The 18,690-nt window shown below is 38.0% G+C and overlaps 1 protein-coding gene across 3 annotated transcripts in view; it reads right to left on the reverse strand.

Moving 5' to 3' along the window:
- CPED1 (cadherin like and PC-esterase domain containing 1) overlaps nt 1-18,690 on the reverse strand; it is a 152,753-nt gene continuing 134,063 nt past the window's right edge. For all 3 annotated transcript variants that reach the window (XM_013194593.3, XM_013194592.3, XM_013194594.3), the window contains 5 exons: nt 12,143-12,363; nt 11,780-11,881; nt 11,479-11,566; nt 9,054-9,200; nt 1-3,173 (listed from right to left, as the gene is read on the reverse strand). In XM_013194593.3, coding sequence (XP_013050047.3) covers nt 2,946-3,173; nt 9,054-9,200; nt 11,479-11,566; nt 11,780-11,881; nt 12,143-12,363 — 786 coding nt within the window. In that variant the 3' untranslated portion in view covers nt 1-2,945. The remainder of the gene's footprint in view (nt 3,174-9,053; nt 9,201-11,478; nt 11,567-11,779; nt 11,882-12,142; nt 12,364-18,690) is intronic.

An 18,690-nucleotide genomic window follows, 5' to 3' on the forward strand; every position in this document is an offset into this window, starting at 1 on the left:
TTTTAGTCTCCATTCCCTTCATTTATTCATAAGATTACATGGATCATATATAGTGATGGAAAAAAATATTCAAAGAACTCATTTAAATAAGGATCTGTTTACAAATTGTATCAATACCTTTATACACATGTAGATACATACACAGTTAGGTAAAAAATAGCAAACATACAGAAAAATTCAACTTGCTACATTTGAAAAAAATATTAAGATTTGGAAAACATTAAGACATCTGGGTGTACAGCACATGTAAACCATTTTGTGGTGAAACTGGAAGTGATGAATTGTACATTCACCAGTATCAGCTACAGTATAACAAAGTCAGCTCTTTTCATCATTATAGCTGATGATTCAGCAATCGGCTTTGATTAACAATTAACAAAACATACAAACTCAGTTCATGCCTTAAAAACATTTGTGTACATAAAAATAACAGCAACAGCATGTGGATTTAAATGAGCAAAGAAAATCTTAACAGAAGTAAGTAACTGTAATGCTCCTATCATTGATCATCTCAATGCCAGTGACTTCTGGCTGTGTTTTGCATCTGGTGATATTAAAGGCATGATATGAAATCAAATTTAAAGTTGTGATGACTTGGAGTTCCAGACCCAAGTTTATATATTATTTCATTTTCATACAATTGTATTCCTTAGATTATCACATTGCTCAAAACCAGATGCTGACATTTTCAGTATTTATACACAGTTCCTGACCCTTCTTTTCATGTAAAGCTCCATGTCAGGGAAAACTTTATGTAGAAATTCAGGGACATTTACTGTAAGCACAGCAGCAGCATATTACAGAGAAACACATATATATTCACATTGTCACACCAAATGTAAGGTTATTGCCTAAATTAGGAGCTTTGTTAATATAGTCGGAAGTCTCCTAAATCAGGTAGGCCAGATCCTCTTTCTGAGGATCCTCTGACCATTTAGGGGAGTTGGGCTCCAAACTGCTGTCTTAACCTATCTTACCTGAAGTAGCAAGAATCCACCATACTGGATTAGTAGCTGGGGATACTGACTGTGTTGAGTTTATGGATCTTTGATAAATCTTAAATGTGGTGTTATGAATTTCTGTTCCTACTTCTATACAGGGCAGCCTTTCTGTGCGCTGCCAAGGCCAATAAGATGGTGATTAGTTCTGCGCTATAATTTATCTTCACTGACATTACTTGCAGCTTCCTTTCCCAGACAGTGGAAGCAAGTGAAGGATTATATATAAAATCGTGAGGGGGAAGCAAGTCACAGAGCTCAGTGGACCCTCCATTAGACTCATACATACCTGGTTCTGACTCCCCTCTCTAGTGCGTGGTATGAGAGCGGTGCCCTGATTGCCAGCTCCATGACAATCCATAACTGGATTTTTACTTTTGAAATGCTCTTTTATTATTATTATTAGTAGTAGTAGTATTTAAATTTCAAGTGTTCTTGGTGCATTTTAATCATACAAAAACAATACTGTTTCATCTTAGGTTATTTGTTGTTGTGACACATCAGAACCTAGTTTGGTCAGATGCTTTAAAAAGTATCTGTTTGTCGTCATCTCCTCAAAGTTAACTACAGGCACAGTGATGTAGTGATGAGGACTGTGCAGCCTTTCTCCATCATGATGGGCCCACACTCTGCAATGGGAAGTGCCAAAGAGGCTGGTACACCGAGCATAGAAATAATTTGTAGGGTGAATAACTTCAAGGGGCTTTGTTCTCTGTCCCCATTAACACATAACCCAGCTGCTAAGATTGGACGTTATTTGGTTTCCCATCAGGGTACCACATCTGTGAATTTGTTGCCAATGTTGCAGACAGATTCTTCCTGTGATGATAAACCCTCTCCTTTGCCTTTCATTCAGAGCAGGTCTGCAAAAATGGGTGATGTAGATGCCCTACAGCATGAAATCAGAGTCCAGAGAAGGTTTAGCCCCCACCAAGCAAGAGGTGCAGGCAGTATATTCTGCCCCCAGGACATCACATACTGCTCGTGATAGATTAAAAACAGACAAACAAACAAACAAGCAATCAAACAGATCTTGAAGTTCTTATGCGTGCTTGCAAAGGGGACTTTTCTCCTGTTTGTGGTACTGGCTTCACACATTGGCAATTCTTAAAAAAATCATAAAAGAAAGGGCACTTCCATGCAAGGAGCACACTTTCTTGGCTTAAAGGCCATGGCAGTTACCGAAGTACATATCTAAGCAGTCTTCCTGCATATGGCCACTCTCCTAAACTGGGACTTCAAATAAGTCTATGTCAACATATTCACTATATTTACATGCTACATTGAGACAGTTACAACCAGTCTCAAGTCTAAGCAATCTATTTCTGTATTAGCTTTAGAACACGCAAAAAATAGAGTAGACATCTGTTCCATCTATGATACAAAGAAGGGGTGTGTTTTCAGAAAAAACACTAGAGTTCTAATGTAAAACATTAATAGACATTTTCAAATCTAAAAATCAAATGCCTAAATAGAAAAGGTTTGATATTGAAGGGGAACCAAGCCATGTACAATAAAAATCTTTAAAATGGAATGTAACCAGTTTCTAAATACATTCAAATATTACAGTGTCTCTATAAATAGAAAACTAGATAGTGCTGAAGAGATAAAGCAGTCCCTTCCAAATCATTCAAGTGTATACATTTCTCTCTCTTTACTATCATTAATAAACAGTTGCTTGAGCTACAGCTGTTCTAGCTTTTGGCAACAGTTCAAGTAACTGCCCCTTTTCTCTCTCTTTGCATCTTTTCATCTTCCATTCTGAAACCACAAAACTGCTAGGGCATATCTCCATTTCATAAAGATTTAGGAAAAATGTCACACGTCTCCAACTCTGTTGGTACATGTGCAGTCAATAGAGGAAGCACGTCATAAATTCACCATGGTTGTTTGATTGTTGCTCAGGTGGCAGCACATCTCTAGTCCCAGTGTGACATCCAAGAGAGGCTATGTGCTGACAAGCTTCCTCTTACTTGCACAGAGCCTGCTCAGAAGGATTTCAGAATAAACTTGGTTTATTGGACCTCGGACATGATATGGGGACTGAGAATTTGTTGCATAGTCCTGCAGTTGTGATAGCTTGCTTTGACTGCTGAAATATTTCCCCAGCGTATAGTGCCTTGATAACGTCATTGTTATGTGTGGACTTTCTTCAGAGGGATTGGATTTCACCACCTGCAAAAGAAGTGACATATGTGAATGCTTTCTGCATGCACCTAGTGGGATACACAGCTGTGTCTACACAAATGTTGAGACAGCTCTCCACAAAGCAGGTCCTGATACTCTTACCTTGAGCTGCAAGTTGCTTACAAACACTGTTTTAGTGAGACAAATTGTTAGATTATGTGCTGTTTAACACACAAGATCCTACTCAGTTAAGCCTTGAAATCTAAACGTATAGCCCCACTACACTCACTTGGCTGATTCTGTAATGTCTCCAGTGTATTAGGCTCTGTGTTCTCTTCATTAGGGACAATTTGATCTCAACTACCAAATTCATACTTCACAGCTTGCCTGTACATCTATCATGGGAAAAAATAAACTCAGGACAGCCCTGACTTACAGAAAGGTATAAATACAGACATGCTCTGATCCCAAGTAATTGAGGGACCTATGCTCTTTCTCATCTGCAATCCCTTCTAGAATGTTCTTGCTCTCAGGGTTTGATGAAAGAGCAGCCCAGTTCCATGGTGGGCTGAGAAGTGGACCATGACTCGTTTCTCCAAGAAGGGAGTTCCAGTGCATTTCAACAGCCCTGTATCAGCTTGGATGTTTTGGGGCAGCATACGGACAAAACCACCGTGTGGTTCGGTAACTTCTCCTTGGACCCCCAAGTATGCATAAATCTCTGGGATTATCATGTTCAGTACATGTGGAATAATTGGATATCTATTAGACTAGTGAGAAAGTGAAAGGTAGGGTCCTCAGAAGCTTGATGGCTAAAAGGGTCTCCTGTGAGATGCTGATGGCCTGGTCTCAGTGAACACCCCGTCACTGATGAATAATGAAGCAACTTCATGAGAGAGAGAACTCAGAACCTTGAACAGGGCAGAGCACCCTTACCCAGCCAGTGGGAAATACAGAGACAGCAAAAGAGAAGCCAGGCACTAAACTTATTTCTGATAGCTCTGATGGTTTTCAGTTTTTCTGCTGTATCAGTCATGGCACAAATATAAAAAAAAACAGACTTCATTTATTAATGTATACATTTATGCAGGAGCATATTAACTCGTAAAAAGATGATGTCTATTTACAGTCAGTGAACAATGAGAAACAATGTTCATATGTAGTGAAGTTCATAGTAAACGTATTGAAACAACCCACACAAAATTAAATGTGACTGAAGGAAAAACATGTGCAAAGGCTTGAAAGACTGGGCAGAAAGGCCATGACAGAGCTGGCTGGACTAAAAAAAGACCAGGAATTATCCATGTAGAAAATTAATATATCCTCTGATCAATTTGATACAGCTAAGCCAAGGGCTGTTATTTGTTTTCAGGCAATTACTGCAGGTTCATTTTTCTAAATTAATGCCTTAGATCTTACAGCTATTCCAAAGTGATGCCACCTTGAACCAATCATCCAAACTGCATTCCTGTTAGGCATAATCTCCAAGGAATGCAATCTAATGTTCACCCAGCAGCCAGGCACTGATTAAGATACCGAAATACCAAGGTTGCTAGTTTCTGTGTTGTGCCCATGATTTCATTGCTATTAAATTAGGGAATAAACCTGAATAAAAAATAGACCTTTATAACTGCTGGCCAACCTACTTCTCCATAAGCATTTGTGATGAATGAGGTAATCAAGAAATCATGTTTTCATGTGTGCACAGAACTATGTTTGGGCAGAAAGTGCCAGAGTTATGCAAGATTTTCTGTCCCAGATCAGTATAACCCACCCATTAGACTAGATCCTTTGGCAATCAGAGCAAAGACAGTAGGGTCTACAGAGCTGCAGATTTCTGTGCTGTCAGGGTGACTCAAGGCCCTGTGAAGTGTGTCAGTGTGAACCCAAATAATTTATCAGGACAAATGGGAAATATTTGACCAGCTACTGAGAACTAAATGAGATCTGATGAATATATTTCAGGTCTTGCTATCTGCACAGAATGGACGGCCCTCCATTGCCACATGGCTGTGCTTTAATTCAGATGGCATTTACAGAGGGGTGCTCTCTTCTGGGAGTTTAGGAAGCTATTTTAAAGAGAAAGAAAGTGAAAGTACAAAGCAGTAGGTTTAATCCACGTCATCTGGTTTCATAAAACATGAAAAGTTTTGGCCTTTTACATAGCGTTCTTGGCTCCATCCTCGAGGCAAAATGCCATTTTCCTAGCAGAAACTGTTTCAGCACCTGATGAAACTCCATTTGCCAGGATTCAGAAATAAACTGATGACAAAACTGTTAAAACTAATGAAGTATCAAAAGTGGTCAAGGACTTTATTTTTGCTTTTGTCAAGGATCAAGTCTGTTTTTTGGCGTCTGATAGATTCTCCTGGGCACATCCATGCCTCCTTCAGCACACTGGCCTCTCAAGCCTCGTTAACAACAGCTCCATGATCCAAATTCTTCCCTGATCTTCCCCAGAAACACGTACTTTCTGCTGAGATCCTCAGGCAGAAAAGCAAGGCCAAATCTGCACATGAGCTCATGAAAAATGAAGGAAGAGTGCATGAAAAATGCTGATAACTGATCATGCCAGGCTGTTTTCCACCTACAAAGCATCTGAAATATTTTCCTTTGAAGTTCTCCATTTCACTCAAAAGCTCGGTGGAAATGGCAAGAATCAGCAATAACCCACGAAGTATACCTACATCTTGGTCCTAGACACAAAGGGGGGGTCAATATTGCTGTCTGGGTGAAAAGGAGGGAGCCATGTACTCCACAAAATTATTTATCCATTGCAGAGGTATCTGCTCTGTGGCTTCTCTCCTTGTCAGCTCCATTTGGACTGAGCTATGTTCACCCCTTTTAATGCATTGTGCAGAGGAGATTAAAGGATCAGTTAACTAACCACATCCATTATGTTTGGTCCCAGAGCAGGACAGAGGCCCCAGCAGTGGTCTAAAAACATATGAGCTGCTGAGGAGCCTGAGGTAGAAACCAGCTGTGAGGTTCACGTTCAGCACACGTGCTCCAACAGGTCTGAAAACACTCCCAGAGGTGTGCTCTGCCCCAGTCAGCCTCATACTGGATCCGAGTCGTGGCCAGTTGCAGCTGATTGTTTCTCTCTTTTGGGAACACATTTATTCTCCCATGGACTGTTCTGTCCCTTACATTGTTATCTTAGTTTGGGATGGTTAAGCAGAAAAATCAAAGCCATATATTTATTATTTTTTTATTATGTTTTAAGTGTGTTGCAGCTGAGATAATTAAATATAATCCACAGGCTACAAGAAAATGGTCAGGCTGGCTGTGCTAGGGTTTGGCTGGCAGAAATCACAAGGACACACTCTGGAATATATGCTTGAATTTACTACCATCTCCACTGAATTTCCGTTTGTTTGGTTTAAACTACTAGGTTTAATTAGCCACAGTGTATTTTGTTTTCCAGTATATACTGTGGTTGTCTGATGAAGGAAACCTTATTATCAGATCTTTGCATCTTGTGGAACTTTAAGGAAAGTATATCGTAGCTGTTCTGACATTTCTTCACGGCAAAAATTAGTACTTCTACCTTGTTCCAGGTGTCATGGCCCAAGTTTGTAGCCATGAAGGTCTACAGAGATTCTGAGCTAACCCTGTGCACATCCAAGTCCCTGGAACAGGTTTAGCCAAGAGTAAGTCTTACAGAAAAATAGGCATGACTTGGCAAAATAAGCAAAGGGGTTTTTATTGTGTTCTTGAGAAATTCAGAAAATTTTTGTAGTCTTTCTCATTTGAGGTAATTTGTTTAGACAGAAAACAAAGTCCTAAAGTCATGCTGTAAATGTGTTATCATTTCACCTGTGTGATTGATAGTCTTTTAAATTGTTTATAAATTTTTGATGGCTCTAATAAAAAAAAAAAAAAACTAGGATTTTCTGCATAAGAAATGGTGGAGTTCTGTCTCTTAAGCAGTACTTCAGATTGCTGGTGTCATTTTTTTAGTCACTAAGCAAACTCCTGATATTTCTTCCAACTAGTAGTTTGTTATTGACTCAAAGCCCCTAGGTGACTTTGAAATACCATAAATTCATTAACTCTTGGTTTCAAGGAGATATCCTTCATTGCATTCTTTTTTTTTTTTTTTTTCTTCCAGTTTTAACTTTTCAGAAACAATTTCTTTTCTTTCTATATTTTTATTCTATTCTGTGGAGGAACTTGTACCTGCCATGTCTCTTTTGATCATGCAGAGGAAATGTATTCTCCTTGAAAAACATGACAGTTCAAGTTTTATGGTCCTAAACAGATTTTAATAGAATAATTTGTGCTAGTTTCCTAGGTTTTTGGTAGACAACCTGGATTCAATTCATAAGAAGAAGGATAAGTAATATCATCACAAACAATTCCTTACTGTGCTAAACATGATTTTGTCTGTAGAGATTCCAGAAGGCTTATCTGTGCTTAGATCCAGAAATGAACTGAAGCAAGGTGTTACTGATGATCTCTGAGTGCGTGACTCCAGTTCTCATTGAAGGGTTATTTTTTACCATAAATAAATATATTTTCTAAGTAAGCACCTAGAAAGGTGTGTCCCCTTTATTCCTCAAAGCTCTTCCTGGTTCACAAAGAGTGTAATGTAATATTCTTCAGAGCAATAAATTAAATGCTCAGATTCTCAACAGACTGACTGGTCATTCAAACAGAAAACCGGTAACTGGAGGTTTAAACCAACTGCTTGGTGCCATGGGTACTAGGAAGGTCTTGGCTGAAAGCCACAGGAATATTCTGATGACCTTGTTGACGCTTCATAACTACCACATACAGAATTACTGTTGCTAGCCCTACAGCAGAAGACACCTGCTTATTTGACTAATCAGAAATTATACTATTTGTTTTCATTCAGGGATGTCTGTGCTAGACCAGAGATGCAGTGTCTCATTTGTTACATGTAAGGTATGAAAAGTCCAAAACCAAAACAGCCCCCTCTTTTCCTGACAGAGAAGAGCACTCTCTGTAAAAAGACATATCACATACTCAAAAGACATCTCAAAGGAAAACAGAAACACTTGAAATATCTTGTTTTTCAGACTTTACTTCCACTGATTTGGCAGCCTCTAGGCTGATATTGTGCCTAGATAATAATGAGTTTGTTTATTCATTTCTGATCTAAACCATGGACTCCTGTCATTTGTAATAAGTTGTGAAGACTCCTAGCCAGAACTTGAAACAAACAGAATAAGAATACATTCTCAATAGCCATATATATATATTTTACCATGTTCCTGTTTTGCTTACTCCAGCAATTATAAAATAGAAGACAATCTTGACAGATATCAGACAAAAAAGAAATCAGAACTACATGTGTGAATGACAACAAGTAATTTACCACTTCTGCTCGTCTGTCACTATAGTCTGTATAGTCTGTCGCTATATGTATAGTCTTGTATAGTCTGTATATGTATAGTCTGTCACCGTAATTATACCAGATAATTCTTTCTTGGACATATGAGAATACAGAAATAAGACTGGTCTTTCAATTTTAAGCTCCATTTTAAATGTATCTATGATTTGATGGGAGTCTGCCAACCAGTTCAGTTAGGAGGGCTTAGAACAAAAACCTGTGAGACTGAGCTATTATAAAAGGACAGACTGAGTACATGCAGAAGTGGTAGGGATATATAATGGATATCAAATCATGTAAGAACCTGGCAAGTGTAAAATATCCTTTCACAAAAGTTACCTTTCCAGAAGAGCACACTTGTTTTTATTTCAAGGAGATGCCATTAAACCAGCTTAGCCTGTCCTTGGGCAGTGAGGGACAGATGCCACCATATATGTATAGCAGCCTCCACAACTTTTGTTCAGGATTATCTGAGTAGCAATAGTGAACCTACCTGCATACTTTTTTGCTTCTAAGCACCTGGCAATTAAAATCTCTTTTAAATACCTGAAAAAGATACAAAAACTTACCTCATGGAAATGGCAGCCACACTTCCCCCGCAGGAATTCTTTGTAACGCCCCATTGTGATGACAAAGGTGTCAACAACTTCATAGCCATAATTTTTTGCTGTATCCAGGATAACCAAATTTTCATTCCACAAATTTTGCACTTCTGCCTGTGTTCCAGATAAAATATTGCAATGTTTTTTCAAAAGTACTGTTTAAAGGTTATTTTATTCTCCCATTGAAATAAATAGCAAAACTTAATTTTAAATAGGATAATTGTGTTATATTCTAGATGTGAATTACTACAAACACACTCTCGAAAAACACCTACTGCTCCAAGACTTTTGTAGATTTTTGCAGAAATTGTTTAGAACAGGTTTTGCAGAACAGAAAAAGTCATAAGAAAATCAACAAATTTTTCCCTAATTACACACACACACACAAAAATCAGGTTGATTTCAAGATGATCTAAACTAAAAATCAAATTAGCAGTAACTGTAATTATTTTTCTGTAGTTGCACAGCTTCCTAAATGGGAATATTTCAATGCTGTTTAAAATGTACTTACTGGAAAACTTTTTAATATATACTCAGCTAATATAAGGTATAATTAAAGAAAAAAAAAATGTCCTATTATAAAGATGTCTGTGTAACAAATGGCTAAATTGTTCCTGTAAAGGGCAAATTCAGCTTCAAATCAAAGCCACTGAGACTATTCCTTAAAAAGGAGTATAAGGCCATGGGTGTCTTAGACACAGTCATAGTGAAGAAGAGATTATTTCTCAAGATATTGCAGGAAGGCCAAAAATAGAAAAAAAGGTTAGCCATAAATTTGTCAAGGCAGCAAATTTGGCACTGCAAACAGAAGGGCTTTGAGGTTAGATGGTGTAATCCAGAAGTCCAGAGAACCCAAACTGCAGGTGCAATTTGGGTTATGGTTCAGATATGAAAAGGAAAAGAGTGAGAGTTGCATATTGTAGTTGATTTCTGGAGATTTATGGAATTTACTGGATGAGAAGCAGATAAAAGTAATCCTGAGAAGCCTTTCATATTCTTCTATCCTTGCTTCACCTACCTGAGATCAAAGTTCTACTTCCTCCTAGGACTGAACTCTGCTGAAATTTATGGGAGGAGCTTATGACCACTTTTCTTCCTATTGATTCCAACCACTTCCCCAATGTACCCTAACTTGGTCATGGGTATAAAGTAAGAAAATGGTTGAAATCAATAGGAGGAATTTGAGTAAACACTATTGGCAGATAGAACTAATCTAGAAAGAGGGAATGGGCAAAATCTGGCAAGGCAGTCTCTACAGCAAAAATCACACACTGAATAAAGCAGTCTGTTATCACTGCAAGAAGAGGTGAATGCCAGTCCTCAGTGTGATAGGACTGCTCTACATAAGCTATGAAAGCTTAGAAAGAGTGTTGTGCAATGCTGGTAGGCACCATTACTCTTTTCTACCCTCCAGTGCTTCCCAGACTTGTCTCTTCCACACATTTTAAATAGAATCATAGAATCAGAATATCCTGAGTTGGAAGGGACCCATAAGGATCATCAAGTCCAACTCCTGGCACTGGTCTACCCAAACGTTTAGACCACGTGACTAAGTGCACAGTCCAATCACTTCTTAAATTCAGACAGGCTTGGTGCAGTGACTGCTTCACTGGGGAGCCTGTTCCAGTGTGCAACCACCCTCTCGGTGAAGAACCTCTTCCTGATGTCCAGCCTAAACTTCCCCTGCCTCAGCTTAACACCATTCCCGCGGGTCCTATCACTGGTGATAACGGAGAATAGGTCACCTGCCTCTCCACTCCCCCTCGCGAGGAAGTTGTATGAGTTCTCTATCCTATCAACCAAGTTGTAAATAAAAATACTGAAGTGAATGAGTTACACAGGACATTGAAATGAGACCATCTGCTACTCTGAGAGGTCTTGGACATGATTTGAATTCACTGTATCACCCACTTAACATACAAGTAACAGGCTAGATTCATGGGTGTGTTCCAGCTGCTTTGTAATGTTCTGGCTTCGTAAGTTGGTTAAGACATTTATGGAGAGCTAGAACACTGAGTTTGATCCGGCAATGATCATAGAAGAAGCCTGGGGAGCGCCTGTGCTCGACAAGGTAGAAAGAGCTATGTGCCTAGCCCTAACTCAATTTCTCAAATTTGGCAGCAGACTTAATGGAGGTTGTTCTAGTTCTTGGGACAGCTGACTGAGCACAGTGTCTCAAATGACTCTGATTGCGGTGGAATCCATGAAATAAGGCTAATTGGTTTGAATCCACATCAGCAAGCCATACTAGCAAATGCAAACATTCTTTCTTTGATCCACTGTAAGCTTGCTCAGCAGAGGAGGTAACATTTTTGACCAGACAGAAAAAAATGTTTTCTGAAATGACAAGTCTTCTGTGAAAATGCACTCACTCTAAATATACTTAGCTTACCTGTGATAAAGAATGTATTCCATCCACCGGGAGGTGAAATCCCATCCCTATAGATTTGATAATTACCAGGATATTTGATAGATTTTCCCTGTTTGGCAAATTAAATGAATTAAAAAAAAAAACAAACAGGACACACATTTTACTTAACAGACACATCAAAAAACGTTTTTTTTTTTCAAAGTCATTTAAGTGCACACCCATGAGAAAAAAAATGAAATGTTTGCATTTAAAAATTCTGGTCATTACCATAATTCATTTTATCAAGAATTGACTTGGAATAACACTAAGTGCATAACATTACCTGTTCAACACCTTTTGGATAATTTGCAGGTGATTGGAATTAAGCCACTGAACGCCACCTACAATTAATACCGTCTGGTCTGTGTTCTCTAGGGGACGTGATCTGAAATCCAAAAACAAAAAACAACACATGTTGCCTTAAAACAGATGGCAAACATTTTAACTGCATTGCATTGCATTTCAGTGAACTGTATCTGGCACCCTGATCAGAGGCCTGATGTCATTTTCTACTATTTTTCAACCACACAATACGGTCTGCACACGTTGTGTTTAATTGTTTGGTTACTTTAATTGCAAGATCTGTTAAACACATTTGTGAAGAGAATAAAACACAAGCAAGCCAGAAATGGAGTTCATACAGTACCTCTGTAGAAGTTGTTCTAGCGCTTTTTCAAAAGTTGGTCTCTGTTTTGCAGTCATCCAAAACTGCGGATAGTAGGAGTAACTGATAAACGTTTTCCCCTCATTGATATTATGATAACATTTAACATCATGAGTCTTTTGCCATTCCTGAAGAGTCTCATTCACTCTTTCTATTAGATAGTACATCATCCCTCTGTTAGTTGAGTCACCTATAAAAAGAATCTTCAAATGGAAAAAAAGATATGACTTAGACACTCCAAAACACTTAGACACTTAAACTTATACACTCCAAAAAATAAAAGGAAAGAAAAGAATACAGCTAGGTTGGAGGTTTTAAACCCTTTTCATAGCAGGCAAGATATCTCTCTGTGAGCTGCCAGTTCTCCAGGTGTGACAGCTCAGTACTAAAATTCTCCTTTAGTAACATATTTGTGATCTGATTAACAAAAAGATTTTCAAAGACAAAATCTGTCTCAAAGACAAAAAGTGCAAGTTACAGATGGCTATAGTTACACAGTTACTGCTATTTTCTTTAGCTTAAGCTTATCCTTATTTCCAATTGCTAGTATAGTGCCTCTCTTGACTGCTTGCAGTTTCCTGCTTTAGTTCCTCCAGTTTTTCATGTGGTTTGCTCCTACACAGCATGTCTTGCTAAACTTCTGTCTTCCATAAATGTGATTCATTTGAATTTACACCAAAGTAACACACATCAATGAATGCAGCTGCTGCCTTATTTGTAAAGAGATGTTTTTTGTTGTTTTTTGTTTGTTTGTTTGTTTTTTCCTGTCATTTCAGAGAAAATAAAAAAGAGGGTTATTGTGGTGACAAAGAATCTGAATACAGTCCTGGGATGTATGTGACATGACCATCAGGAAGCATTGTGTCCTGAAGAGAGTTGGAAGAGACTTCAGGTTGAGCGATGTGTCAGCAGTCTGACTCTGAGCTTGCAACTGAATAAAGAAGTCAGATTTAGTTAGGGTTGCTTCTACTCACTCTGTTGAATCCCCTGACAAGTCAACAAATCAAGCATCTCTGTATGTGGAGACCACAGAACTTAAGGGTTCTTTTGTTTGTTTGTTTGTTTTTAATGTAATTGCCCCATTTTTAGTGGATAGGACTAACATTTCCTCCTGCTGAAGAGAATGTGTAAGCAAATGCAAATGTTGAAAGGTGAAAAGGAACGTGTAAGCAAAGACAAATGTCCAAAGGAGAAAAGAACACAGGTTCAGTGCAGTTTTCTGATGAAACTGTATGTGTAATCTGTTGATACCACCATCACATCAACCATAAATGCACACAGAAAAGCATAAATGTAAAATGGGGAGTCAGAAACCCTACAGAGCCATGACACAGTAACAACCCTGCTTTCTGTGCAGCAGGATGCCTCTTATCCTACCTCCTCTGGCACTAGTTATCATCCTGTAAATTGGAGTCTTGTTATTTGTTTTTTAAATTTGATTTGTTTTTTTGATGTTTTACAACTTCCACCTTGACTATTTGGTTATGCAAATAAAATTCAGACTGCACAATATTACATATTTAAGAACATGTTTGCAAAGCTTGTCTTGGAGACTTTATGTGGTGAAAGCATCTGGGACTTCTCTCATCTAATACATCTCTATTTATCTATCCTCTTCAGGAATGTCACAGTTTTAGTGACTAGTTCCAGTTTCCACTATGAGCCTTTTGTGAGTAAAAATGAGCCACAGCAGTGTACCAAAGAAAGTTCCCATAGTATAGAAGCTATTTTAGATGAACCGTGATCTGGTGGCAGGGCCAGCAATGCACATGGCAATGACCTGACCATCCCATGCCCTCTCCATTGTGGGCAGCAGAGAATCATTATGTGTGGTAGCAAATACATTGAAATGAGCACTGAACACACAGGGGCTCTTTAACCTTCTGTTCTAGACCTCTCAAAGCTGCTTCACAGCACACATTTTTAAACAGCTGCTGTTCGTGCTTGGACAGCACAAGCACTTCTCTCACACGCAAGGGGATTTCCGACTCTTTTCATATTGTGCCACAAGAAACCTCTTTAAACCAAGCATAACATGACTCAGAAGTCAAGGATCCTTGGTAATGGAAGGATTTGTTGGATGCTCTCTCTCTTTCTCTCTCTGACAAACACAAACATGCACGCCATTATTTACAATTTGGAAGACAGTCTGCACTTATGATATGACCTAATTCCAAAGTAGGCTAACTTGAGGTTTTAAACAAGAATTCTTTTAACTTGCAAAATGTCTTAATCTCTTCAATCTGTCTATATCCACATCTCTTTAATCTCCATTTCATGAGTCCATCACCGTAGTACATAGATGTATATCTACTTAAAGAGTAGTTCTCAGATATTAGTAGACAAGGTTATCATTAACTTGCTGTGTGGGTGAGAACATTTCTATAAAGACATAGAACACCATTAGAAGAATAAAAAACAAACTCTACCAGATTACACACTGTAGTTGGTAGAACATGTCAGATTGTTTCTCTTCTGCTATTCTATCTACAAATGATACCGTGTTGGTATCACTAATTGCAAAGGAGCACATTCAGCTATAAATTACATTGATTTGAAAAATGCGTCTTTTTGCTTACTCTTCATTGTACTGTGACTAAGATGCTGATAGATAGATATTTTTCCTTCTAGCTGTATTTGATCTAATCTCATCTACCACAGAATTCAAATAGCAGAACAAGACAATTCCTCTCCTCCACCCACCTTCCCCTCCTCCCCCACAAATAAAAAGGAGAGAAGAACCACAGCCAAGGCCAACACTGTATATTCTCTAATAATGTAAGTGTCAAGTGTCATTCTAAATATTTTCAGTCTCAAACATTGCAGACCATCAAAAACTCATCAGACTCTTTCCTATTTTTTTCCTGATGTCAAAAACAGAGCAAAACACTTGCTCTCACACACACTCAATTTACTCTATTAAATATTTTAGCATTGTAGAGCTTTTCAAATTCTACACCTACACATACAAGCAGTTGGTCCATGCATGAATTTTCAAGTTTGCTCTGGGGTGCTCAGCTGGTGAATTCTGCAGGAGGAAGGGCACTTTGCCTTTGGACTTTTGAAAATCAGTACCAGGAAAGACAGGCAAGGTAAGATCAGTTCTTATAGTGACCGTTCTAGCAGATATTTAGTCAGAATTCAGAACTGGGCACTGTGTCCTGTTAGTACCCTGATGTACTTCAAATTATTAACACGAGACTCATGAAAATGTACAAAGCCCACCCCTGAAAGAGAAAGTTTTGAGTCTTAAAACATCTCCATTTTCACTCTTAAGTGAGCTTGTGAGGATATAAAGAAGGTCAGGGAATGGATTCGATCAGACAGCTAATCCTATTGAGTGTGTGGGTGTCCATGTGGGAATGTATATTTATTCCTAGGAGAAGGTGTGGCTGAACAGGATGTCAGGAATTAGAGAGATGGCAACATCGCATTGGTGAGGAATATGGGTTACTCTGGCAAAATTAACCTAAATACTCAGAAACAGGTCTGCTAAGAGAATGGTTAAGACTTGATGTAAGAGGAGAAGAGAGAAATTAGTCAAGGCAGACCTATGTTTGTACAGAAAGACAGATAAAAAGTGTAGGTTTTCCTCAAATATGTCAATCAATTATAACAACCATATTAGCTTTCACTCAAGAAACCTTTGACTGGTCAAGTAGGTACAAGCCATACCAGTACAGTATCACTGTAATTGTTCAAGTCTGTCTAACTCCAGCCACTTCTTTCAAAGTGAAATCATGGCATTGCTGAAAAACATATAATAAAATTGTCACTGCAGTATGTGAAATCTATGGTTCCTGCCCTCCAGCCCTGACAGAGAGCTCTGAAGTCTGTCTGTAATCTTCACTGTACATATCAGCAGTCACACCCTGGAGACTGTGTGTACTGGGATTTTGAAGGGGATGCTCTCCCATAAATGCAGCAGAGAAGATCTCATATAGAATGATAGTTGTGCATTCCTTGTAATCCAATGCATTCCAGGCTGCTGGATGCATAGCACATCATCAGCAAACCTGCACACACTGAGCATCCATTCATTAAGGCCTTCTCTGTATCCAACAATCTGGTTCTAACAGTTGTTCCAACCATCTGTAAATCCTGGAAAAAAAAATACTCCTTTTCTTCTGCCTAAAAAAAAAAAAAAAATCCATGGGGAAGAACAGGACATTTGTAGGTTATCCTACCTGCAAAACCACTTTTCAAACTGCCCTTGCACAAAACTGACAGAACACATTTTGTCATGGTATGCAGACCATCAGAAAGCATCTTTTAAAGCACCCACCCTTTGCAGATCAACTTCAGTATCAGCAAATGCTTGGACAACCCAGAGGCTAAAGTCAGTGGTGTACAGCCCCTGGAATAAAACTTATGTCTTTGAAATAACCCAGGAGCTTTGATGAATTACAATAATCATTAAATGTAATTGAATGTGTGGTAGCTATGGCAACAGTTGATTCTTTATAGTTGCATGAGCTTACCATAACTGTGCATGCCATGTACTCTTTGAACCAGTGGCTCTGTGGATATTTAGCTCCATGACAATAAGGAGCCAAAAGATGGTTCAGGTGTGCAGAATATGCTGTAACTCATTTACATCACAGGCTGGCACAAGGCTCAGTCGTGCACTGTTCAGGTCAATGCGGGATTTGTCTGCAGAATGACTAAAGGATCAGGCAAACATAGGGCTATAATTTTACCAGATGGAGAACAATACTTTCACACAGACAGATGTTTTCAGTGTCTTCTGTTGCAAATGTTTTGTGTGAAAAAAAAAATAAAAAATAAAAAAATAAATCCATTATAGCTTACAGGCCTTAAAAGATTGTGTAAGCATAGTGGAATCCACTTCTTAACCAGACCTATCATTATAAATTAACCACGCTTAGGAAATTCAAACACCTGTAAGTCCAAAACAGTACTTAACTCCAAAATATTATTAAGAAATTATAAGCTAAAATTCTTGTTTTAACAGCTGAATTTTAAGTACTTCAGCAAATATTACCTTTTCATATTTCCTGTTCTTAATTACACATGATTCAATGGTACTTTGTTATAAGACTAAACTCTGAGCAATATTTCTCAATGATAAACAAAATACATATCCCTCCCTGTTACTGAGGGCAGCTTTCTATGTACTGCTAATTGGATAAATAATTACCTGTTAGAACCCCTTTTCCTTTACCTATTTATAAAAGTTCTTGTACAAAAATCAAAGCTTCATGTCTTCACAGGATTGCATAAATCTTACAGCAGAAGCTTGTTAACCACACTTACAGAGGATTTTGTTGAGCCGATATAATACAGATATTTTTATTATGATTGCCTATTTCTTTCATTCAATTAGAGCATACATGTGGAGTTCCCTGTGAACAACATAACCTGCATCTCACTACACTTACAAAGAGTTTAAAATAGTGAACAAGGGCTACAGATACCAAGAGTGGACTGAATGAAAATCTACTCAGCCAGAACCACTTTAGACTCAACACTTCAGAATTTTCCTGTTTACTGTGTTTGAAATGTAAACATATGACTGACTAGTCTTGCTAACACATCATAAAGAAAAATAAGGCTTCTTACAAACTGTTTTTGTGAATGTGTATCCTTTCTCATGTCTCCAACAATCTGAGTGTTATCGTTTCACTACAGGTGGTCTTAGGTTTTACGAAACAGAAACAACTTAGCTCTAGCACAGTTTTATATACACACAAATTAAAATAGTAATTAACAGTGATGTGAAACCAATTTGAAGTCATAGCTAGGGTAAATGAATTTCTGTTACAGAGAAAGGAGATGAAAATTTTAGAGATAAGCTCTGAAGTACAAATCAATTTTAATATAAGACATGAAAGCAGCTTGAAGTTAGAAAACAAAATTATGAAACATGTTTCGGTAGGTTTTTGTATGAAGAAAATAGGAAAGAAGTGCTGTTTGTATGTCCATAAATATCTTTTGGAAACATTGATAAATGCATAAATAAATTAAAGAGTAAGAGACATATCATCACTGCATTTTACTGTTGTTCTATGAAACATTGGAAAAAAAAGAATAATTGCACTTAAACATACAGTTGATCTCACACGTGCTGCATCCACAGAGAGACCATTAGCATTCACTCTCCTTATTATTTTATCAGTTGATGCACATCCAGACCAGAGACACATCACGGTAGTGGTAAACATGTTGCATTCTTCCTTTCCCATGCATTAGAGCTGAAGAGCAACATACATATTTTTTTTCTTTTTGCATGTTTTTTTTTTTTCAACTACAAGTGGAGCATAAGAAAACAACCTGCAGTTGTCATAGTTGGAATTTGACAGCAGCATAGAGATTAACACCTACTTTTTAAAGAAAAGACATAATCACAGACACTTATGCTATCTATCATGCCTTATTGTGATATTTTTGCAATAAGAAGCAAAGCCTACCAGGTCAGAATCTTGAAACCAAACCATGCATTTTTTTCAGGACAAAAGTCAGAGACTTCAGCCTACTGAATCACAAATGTCAGTAATTGCTTTACCTTC

Source organism: Anser cygnoides, chromosome 1, assembly GCF_040182565.1.
Source record: "Anser cygnoides isolate HZ-2024a breed goose chromosome 1, Taihu_goose_T2T_genome, whole genome shotgun sequence".
Taxonomy (NCBI): Eukaryota; Metazoa; Chordata; class Aves; order Anseriformes; family Anatidae; genus Anser; species Anser cygnoides.